At 42.6% G+C, this 9,611-nt stretch overlaps 1 protein-coding gene across 2 annotated transcripts in view; it reads right to left on the reverse strand.

The window, feature by feature from the left end:
• The window catches only part of LOC105892470 (M-phase inducer phosphatase 1-B-like), an 11,961-nt gene extending 3,948 nt beyond the window's left edge, over positions 1-8,013 (reverse strand). The window contains exons 1-12 of one of the 2 annotated variants that reach the window (XM_031564849.2): positions 7,890-8,013; positions 6,369-6,505; positions 6,070-6,167; positions 5,663-5,708; positions 5,043-5,076; positions 4,594-4,659; positions 3,358-3,528; positions 3,034-3,120; positions 2,494-2,703; positions 1,346-1,438; positions 643-705; positions 344-442 (exon numbers count right to left, since the gene is read on the reverse strand). In XM_031564849.2, coding sequence (XP_031420709.1) covers positions 344-442; positions 643-705; positions 1,346-1,438; positions 2,494-2,703; positions 3,034-3,120; positions 3,358-3,528; positions 4,594-4,659; positions 5,043-5,076; positions 5,663-5,708; positions 6,070-6,167; positions 6,369-6,499 — 1,098 coding nt within the window. In that variant the 5' untranslated portion in view covers positions 6,500-6,505; positions 7,890-8,013. The remainder of the gene's footprint in view (positions 1-343; positions 443-642; positions 706-1,345; positions 1,439-2,493; positions 2,704-3,033; positions 3,121-3,357; positions 3,529-4,593; positions 4,660-5,042; positions 5,077-5,662; positions 5,709-6,069; positions 6,168-6,368; positions 6,506-7,889) is intronic. The other variant, XM_012818733.3, reaches the window with a different exon arrangement.
• Between the last annotated feature and the right edge of the window lie 1,598 nt (positions 8,014-9,611).

Raw genomic sequence — 9,611 nt, forward strand, 5'->3', positions numbered from 1 at the left:
CACACAACCAGGGATTATAAAACCACAAACCAAACATCCCCAGCCCCTGTAGCACGAGCGCTCTGCTGTTTCTGTACCGCTTGCTGAACTCCTGTTTGAGCTCACTGATCCAGCACAGGCCGTCTAGCCTTCCACAGGTCTGGCTGTTCTTGCACTGATCACACCTCGCACCCCCCCACATACACAAACACTCTCCCTCTTTGTGTGTGTGTGTGTGTGTGTGAGAAACAGAGAGACACACACACAAACTTTCACTCTGACACATACACAAACACACGCACACACACTCTCTCTCTCTCTCGCTGTCTGTGTTACACACACTCCCACAAACACAATCTCTCACCTTGATATGTCCTCCCTGATACTCATAAGGGTAGCGGCAGTCCACCACCAGGAAGCTCTCCACCAGACAGCTGTAGCGCCCCTCCAGCAGGTCACACATCTGGACCCCCCAAAAAACACACACACACACACACACAGGACAGATACCATGCTGAAACACAACTCCACTTATACAGGATGGTTTGTTATGAATGATGTCAGTACTTGAGGAGTGTGTGTGTGTGTGTGTGTGTGTGTGTGTGTGTGTGTGTGTGGGGGGGTGGGGGGGGGGGGGGGGGGGGTGGGTAAATGAACACTCACCGTCTCCACACTGATGTACTTCAGGTCCTGATGCCTACCAGCCGCAATGGGTAGAGCATGCACCTATGGACAAACACACACACACACACACACACACACACACACACACACAGACACACAGACACACAAAATCATCAGTTCTATTACATGAAACACATATTCCCCTCCTCCCCTCCGTTTAAAGGCTCAAATCGACTTTGAGGCGAGGAGCCCAGACAGACAGACAGACAGACAGACAGCAGCGGCTTTAGCACAGCAGCAGATTCCAGGGACACAACACAGACACAGGGAAGGGCAAGAGCTCTAATTCTTTGGCTTGCTTTTACAAACAAACACACACACACACACACACAGAACATCAAAGGGGTTGGTGGCACTGACTTAATTACTGACTTAATCAGCTTGTCAACAAATGGCAGGGTGCTAGATAGCTTTGTGGCACCGGCGCCATCCGTAGCGACAGATTCAGACGAGGCTTCTTTGATTGGGTTTGTAATGTTTTGGAATTATTGCATCTCATACAAGTGTAATGGGTCATTAACCATGTATCCGTATTTGTGGTGTGTTTTTATATGTGTTTAGCAATGCAGTGTGTGTGTGTGAGAGCCAAAGGGAGAGACCACACAGAGGCACTCTGGATGTGTGATCCTGTAGAGGCACTTTGTGTTTGTGTGTGTGTGTGTGTGTCAGTGTGTGTACATACCTTAGTGAAATCTCCGATGAATTCAGCATTAACATCTCCCCCCAGATGCTGATCTGCCACCTCACACAAGGACAGAGTCTTCTTCAGTAGGTGCTGTGTGTGTGTGTGTGTGTGTGTGTGTGTGTGTGTGTGTGTGAGAGAGACCGATGAGTGAGTGAGTATGTGAGTGTGAGAAGTATGTACGTATGTGTGAGTATCAGAGAGAGTGTGTGTGTGTGTTTGTGAGAGAGAGAGAGACAGAGCGAATGAGTGTGTGTGTGTGTGTGTGTGTGTGTGTGAGTGAGACGGAAATGTGAGTGCAAAACAGAATGTGAGACAGGCAGACACAATGAGAGAGAGAGAGAGACAGAAGGAGAGAGAGCGAGAGAGAGAGATTATGACAAAGAGATCAGAGATCAAAAGCACAACACACATCATAAACCCCTGCAGAGAAGCATGGCTTCAGGGCACCACAACATGCTCTCCTATCCACCTCACCATTCTGCACTATATATGGACGCCTGCCCTTTGTTCCCATAATGCACCAGTAATTCTTTATGACACACGCACCAGCTAGCATGGATTCCACCACGGTCAGGCGACATAAGGGAGGTGATTTAGTGAGCTCCTTGTGGTCATAGAAACGGATATGTGCTTTTTTTTCTAGCGTTAATTGTTGCTGACTACTACTGGATAGCAATGTCAATCACTTGCGTGTGTAAGGTGGGGGGGGGGGGGGGGGAGAAAGGATGCCCATTTGTGCCGTTTGTCAAGGTGCCCTTGATCTGGGAAGAGTCCCCAACTTAAAGGCCATGGGAACGTTAGGGGAGGGCGAGGCACAGCGGTGTGGCCAGCGGAGCTAGATTAATGCCAGCGCATCAATGTGCCATCTTGCCGATGGGGCAGCATTAATCACTCTCATCAGACCAGACTACGCCAGGACAGAACCATCCCTCTGGACCCAGATTTATTATTTCTTTTCATTCAGACAGCAGACCCACACGCTCTTTAGCCAGTAGACATATAATTAAACTCACATTTAAACGGAGCCGGAGCGAGTCTGATCATCAGTAGCCGTGCTATTACTAATTGTAATAATTAATGGAACATAAACATTGACTCAACATTGATTGAAACATAATTAGAGGTCCCCGCCACCCCGGTCCTACCCTCCCCTCCGTGCTGGCAGGCGGGCTCTGTGCCTCGGCTTCATGCTCCGAGATGGCGGAGATGGTGCGGTGGCGTTTGATTGGTGGTTTGGCCGTGAGCGGCGAAGTGCGGGGGCGTTTCAGCAGGGGGCGCTGCAGCCGCTCGGGCATCGAGGGCATGGACGGCGAGCGGAACAAACGGCGGCCCGGTCTCCGGCTCATGGACGCCTCCTGTGGGGGAAAAGAACACGGACACATGAGGAACTGGGGTGGAGAGAGGGGTGGACAGACTTAATCTGTTTACAATAAATTAAAGCAACAATATATATATATATATATAAGAACAAACAAGAAAACAAATAAGAGCCAAAAACCACCTAACCGACACGAGACAAAAAGGTTTAAAAAACAAACTAAAACCCCCAGATGTCCTGGTAAACACGCGGCACATGACGTGTATAGCTAACTTTTGACAATGTGCAAGTACATACAAATAAAAAGTACCATATTAACAGATGAACACAAACTGCAAAAAGTTCACACACAAACACACACACACACCGAGGAGAGGCTGAGGTGCTGGCTCATGAGGGGGTCAGAGAGAAGCAGCGCCATACTAGACGACATGGCCACATTGACAGATCCCTGCTGATAGAGAAAGAAAGAGAGGGATGGGGAGAGAGAGGAAAAAAAGAGAGAGAGAGAGAGAGAGAGAGAGAGAGAGAGAGAGAGAGAGAGAGAGAGGGGGACATCAGGCAAGTGAGACTGAGTTTCCCACCACATTAAATGACAGTAAAAGCCTTACAAAAATGACAACAATTACATTCATAAGTGAATGTGGAGACTAGATGGTAACCATGGCAGTGAGTTTTAGTAAAAGGTCACCTCCTCCTGCAGGCCCTCAAACGCGTCCATCGGGGACATGTGAGGAGAGATGGGGGGAGTGAGGTGAATGGGGCTCACCATGCCCCCCGTCTCCTCACTGCCGGGCACCTGGGCATCCAGAGAGGGCATCAAACACCTGCCCTTACCTGCCCACGAGTCTTCAGGACTCACCTATGGCAAGAGGAAAGAGACAAACAGAACATGGTCAAGAGTTTGGCAGTGCAAGCCATCTGCAGAACACTCTCGGCAGGTAAATGTGGAGTTTATAATGTATTAATGTCACACTAAACATGTATATGATAGCGACTAAAGGTAATAGTAACCCATCCTGCTTATTACCGGTCTGTACACGAGACTACTGTTCACATAATGGTTCAACAGAACAATGTTTTGAAGTCCTGATCGCATAAGATAATATAACTCTAAGATGAGCTGTAGCTGAGATGTAATTGGTATATTACACCAAATATTAAAATAACTCCATCACGCTGTGTTCTAGAACAGAGTTAATCAAGCGACACAAGACAACTCTTTGATGAGCTGAAACTGAGACTAAGTGTGTGTGACTAAGCATGTGTGTGTGTGTGTGTGTATGTGGACTGTACTGTTCACGGGTATTTTATGAGGCGAACACTCTTACTTCAAACAGCTCCTTGTGCGATGCTGAGCGATTAGATGAAGCATTGTACTCATAAAGACTTAACAGCTGGCGAAGTGACTGAGCCCAGCCAGCAGAAAATGAAGTTATTTATGCAGGCTCACAGCTCTTTGCTCTTTACTAATGACTTAAGCTAATTACACACTGATTCAGGGAAGATTTTACTGTTCTGTCTCAAAGACTCCTTGAAGAGAGTACGGTAGTTATGTTAAATTATGTCTCAAGTCTGCATTTGCTTTTTAAAAAAAATACATTTTAATACGGCCTTTAAGCAACAATCCGTGTCTTATCCTGTCTCTACCCACTGACATGGTCGTCGGTGGTGCATTTTTCTGGTTTACTTCTTCTAGAAGCACCCATCTAAGAAATTACACTATCTTGTGGCACTGCATGGCCGAATCACCTGGATCAATTCTGCTCACTGTCCTGACTCCTGTCCGGAGGAATTATATCAAAAGTTCCTGTCAATATTGCCACCCGGTGGTGGTTGATGGGACAGGTAATTTCAACTTCATGGCTGTGCGGTTCAGGTCTCGGGCAATCTGTCAGCGAGAGGCAAGATTCAGGTGCGTACTCACATTCTCTTTGTTGGTGGCAGGTTTTCCACCGGGCGGAGGTTTGGGGCTGCTGCACAGTAATCTGGGCTTTGAGATCAAAGATGGGAACAGACAAGCGTTTTATTACAGCCAAGCACTGTCAGTCACAACGGAGACAAGAGAATCACACGTGATCAACCGTGAGTTAACCGTCATGTTAAATCATAATGACAACAAGCGAAATAACAAGTGCCCAAGACTTCTTTAATGATTTTCTAATTACCTTAAGTGTGAGTGTATGTATGTGTGTGTGTGTGTGTGTTCAATGCACACTGCTTGAACTTAAATAAATAAACATCTATTCAATTCAATATCTATTCAACACTATATAATAAATAAACATAAATTCAACACTATAGAAAAATATTATGAGAACAAGCAATTTCACAACTGTGGCCAGGTTACAGTGCCAGGCTAGAGGGGAGGTTTACCAAGATGGACCTCAGCCTCTTCATGCGACTGGTCCTAGGGGGTGAAAACACAAAGAGCCTGTTAAGCGTCACTGAAAACGTTCTTTCTTTTAGATCTATCCCTTACTGTGCTAATGTGGTTGAACAGCATAATGGAGTTTTGAAGTCCAACACTAGCAATCTAAGTGGCTAACTACAATCTAACTTGTAACTGCTAACTACATTGTTGTTTTCACTTGTTCTGTGTTCAATACTTTCAGTATTTGTACTGGTGATATGGAGAATATAGTCCTGATGGACAGTATTTGTACTCGTCATATGGAGAACATAGTCCTGATGGACAGAGTCAATACTTCAATGCCATACATGACCAGTGGAGGCTAGAGCAAACACCATACACTTACAATTAAGACAAATATATTCAAAATAATTCTCAAAAATAATTAAGAAACGAAACAAACAAACAAACAAAAACAACCATTCATAAAAATAATTAAGAAACGAAACAAACAAAAACAATAATTCTTAAAAATAATTAAGAAAGGAAACAAACAAAAACAATAATTCTTAAAAATAATTAAGAAACGAAACAAACAAAAACAATAATTCTTAAAAATAATTAAGAAAGGAAATTAACAAACCTGGGAACGGGTGACTCTGGTACCACAACTGAACAGGAAGGTGGTTCTGCAAGAGTTTAATTATTCACTTAAATTACAGTACCGACATGCAACATTCTATTATCAAGAGCAAGACATGGGTAATGAATTACACATTAACAATCCTTTGGCTATTATCAATTATCTCTGGCCTTAACAAGAATAAAACATTCATTAGAGCACTTAATACGACATAATGTTACGATACGGGAATGCTGCTGTGAAGCTTAACCTAAAATGACTTAAATTCAAAATTCCTTATCCCTCAAATCTTCAAAAACTAGTAAAATGCCATGATTAAATATCTTCATGTGCAAACATAGGATGAGGCCTCCCAGGGTTATGCTCTTAAATGTAATCCAAAAGAAGTGTAAGGCTGATTTGCTCACCTAGGTAGGGGCCGCCAGGTGGAGAAGACAGAGCTGCAGCCTCATCCAGGCTCCCATTACTGATGTTGGACAAGTCCAGACAACGCCGGGGCGTGTCTCTACATGGGTACAGACAAAGGGCCATCAAACATTTCACCCAAAGAGCTTTGGAAGTTTATTACTGGAGCTAACACTGCGGCAATTTCAGAGCAGATGTTATTTAGCAGCAGTTTCATACACTCAGTTATCACATCAAACCAAAGGTAAATAAAATAAGACCAGACATGATCTTTCTGTGAAACTGCACTAGGTGGTGTTACCCTGTCTGGAAGGCGGTGAGTCCCGTGAAGCAGTTGGTGAGCTCGGTCATGGGGGAAGGCTGGCATTCAGGGGAAATCGGGGCACCTCTCAGGCCCACAGACGAGGAGCTGGGGACCAGTAACTGCGCCATGGACACCTTTACACACGCAATCACACAGCAGGAAAAAACAGGTCACGTACATGCTACACAGGTTATCAGACTGCGGGGAAACATGTGAAAGTATGAGCCAAGTAAGCAAAGCAATGCAAATAAATATGAGTTATAGGAGTTAAGCTCTTTTACGCTTGTGAATCTCCCTTTAACAAGCTACACAGGGAACCCCATGAGATACGGGTTTAGTTCACCAATTTAAAGAAGACACGCACAGTAGTTGAGACTAACCGTAGCTTTTATTTGGTTGGGAAAAAATCTAATCCAAGCTTCTTTGCTATAAGGGATAAACCTGTACAGTTCATTTTCAAAGAAAAACTGACAGTAGTTATATTGGATAGGTTGAAATAGGATCTGCAAGACAATGATCTAGCCATGTTGCCACTAATGGGACAGCAAATAAGGGTACTTCTAAATTGCCAAATGGTAAATCTACTAAACCCCTCTGTTCGCAAGTGTGACTGACACACATCCCAGTTAAATGACACCAAACGGAGCCCATTGATTTTCCTTTATCTCATCTGTTGCAGTGTGTTTAAAACCTTTAGCCGAACAGCTATACAGGTGTGAACGTTTTATTTTTCTTCAAATGTATGCAAGGCAAGCATCCTCTGGCAGGAAGTAAACAGTAAAGACAATGGAATTCCGAGTAGGGCGAATGGCGTTAAATTAGACTGTCTTGATTCATAACAAAATGCTCACCCAGACAATGAATGCCAACAAAAAACAACTTAAGCACTTTTTATTTTCTTACATTTGTAGATGCAGGCTAACGTTAAGTATAGTCATCTAGCTTTATACTGCATGTTTTACTAAATAAACAAGCCAGAAAAAAGAGGCAACTACTATGTACATTTTCCGATCATCAAAAAAAAAACAATGGGTGTGCACCAATGGTCATTCGATGGATGATACAAGGAAATACAATGTTGCGGAAGTGTATCAATGCTACAAATATCATATTACTCACTTACCTAGCATGTTACATATTTATTAGCATGCTGTTTTTTGCTAAACTGCTGTCAACATGCTTTGGTAATTGTAATCGCCAAATTTACGTTAATAAATAAAATGCGTTTGGTATCCCGTTAGCTCTTTATTGCAGAGTAGCCAATTTAACACACTATTGAAAACGAGGCAAGTAGCAAATAAAATGGGAAAATCAAAAACCTTAGCAAGATTTTTTGGATAGATAGCTAGCTAGCATAACTAGCAAATCTAACGTTAGGTAATTTAGCGCTGTCCATCAAACGCAAGCTGACTTGCCCACAACTTATGGAAACTTTATAGTCATGCCAGATAGGTCAAACATAAGGCAACATAGTTCAAACATCGCTACTTAGTTAATTTTAAAGTTCTACACACTTACTTTCCTGTTATGAGTCCCAGTAAATTGATGACTGGATTTTAAATTTCACGCCAAAAAACATCGAATGGCATTGCGAGGCGGAATCTACGCCACTTCCGTTAGAGTGGAGCCAAGTCGTCCTGTTAGGCTATTGGTTCGTTCGAACGACGAATAAGGGGAGTGGAGAGCAATACATCTTTGTGCAAAAACTTGTTGTCAAGTATGTTACATACATCTACTTTGACGACCATCCCAGTTTAGGTATTCACAGGTGACAGCCTCAGGGCAGAATGTTTGGCCAACTGAACATAGATGTCTTCCAACACAAACGTAAAAACAAGGTCAAACAGGTCAAACAGAAAATAGATATTTATTATAGTTATCAATGATCTGTGTGCCTGTTGTGCATCTGCCATTCTATGTGATTGCATGTGCTTTTTACGCAATCAGTTTCTCAAATTACCTCTTGTGTAACTATGTGTAACTAGACACAGATGCAACCACACCTTCTGTTGTCATTTTTCTAAAATGATACCCTTGATATCCTTCCCCACACAGGAATTCATGTAGCGGGGAAATCAGAAACGTATTTGGAACAACTTTACTGCGTAAACATTTTTTAAACCTTATATGAGATGGTCAATGTTAGAATTATTCACCTGAACTGTACATTTGTGCACACTCATCAATTTTTCCTAGTAATGGAGATAAGACATAACACGTGGACGTTTGAGATTAAAGTGTTTGTAAATCAGTTTTTTTCTACCTAAGTAGCATTAACATTAAGTCACTGAGTTGACCAAACTTTGAATAAAAATAGGCCAAATGTGTATTAGTTGTGGTAGACCTTTCTGTGAATTAAAGAGGTTGGTTAAATAATATTGACACAAAGCCTTACATAGTGCTCACGAAATGTAGTGTCCAAGGTTGATCCAGTCACTTGAAATGTTATTCTGGACTACACCCATCCCAGAAGCCACTACAGCCCCAAGAAAACCCAATGAAGAGTCGCCAGACCACGACTGAAGTGAAATTTATGAGGACAATGCAGGCCAACTGCAATACGTAACATTTCATACAAGAAATGACAGTCATAAACCACCTCTTTACAACTTGTGAAGTACACAGAAATCCCAGACACTGCCCTTATGCCTGCAAAGAGGGTTTTTTAAAGATGTCTGGGACATTTTAGAGCATAGCTGTTTACATTGTCACCCATTCAACCACACTGTCCAAAAGCTTTTTCCACTACATCTTATTTTATGATGCAATGCTGGCTAGTGTCCTTTAACTTTTAAAGGTCATATGATGAAAGTTTTTTCCATTTTGTCTTGGGAGAACCCTTAATGGTCCTATACATTACTCCTGTCAGTATTCGAAGCCTTGGCTCCTGTTAGGTTCTATTTAGAACCTTTCTGTCTCGTTCACAGAACCTTTATGGATTTTAATCTGAGGATTCTGTATAAGTAATAGAATGCACGTATGAGGGATAATAGGTAAAATAGAACATATGAGAGTTCTAATATCAGAGTTCTTTTGAAGAGTATGTGAAAGGCGTGTTTGGGTGACAGTGGATGACTGAGAATGAAGGTTTTAAGTAAAGTCAAATGGCAATAGAGAAGGGAGAGTTGGGATCAAGTTTCATTAATCCACATTCTCTCTGTAGCACAGGAAACTATTATGTAAATTACACCACCAAAACAATCCTGGTGTATTTATATAGGAGATTTATCATGAGAAAAG

This window comes from Clupea harengus, chromosome 3 (genome assembly GCF_900700415.2).
Source record: "Clupea harengus chromosome 3, Ch_v2.0.2, whole genome shotgun sequence".
In the NCBI taxonomy this organism is placed as follows: domain Eukaryota; kingdom Metazoa; phylum Chordata; class Actinopteri; order Clupeiformes; family Clupeidae; genus Clupea; species Clupea harengus.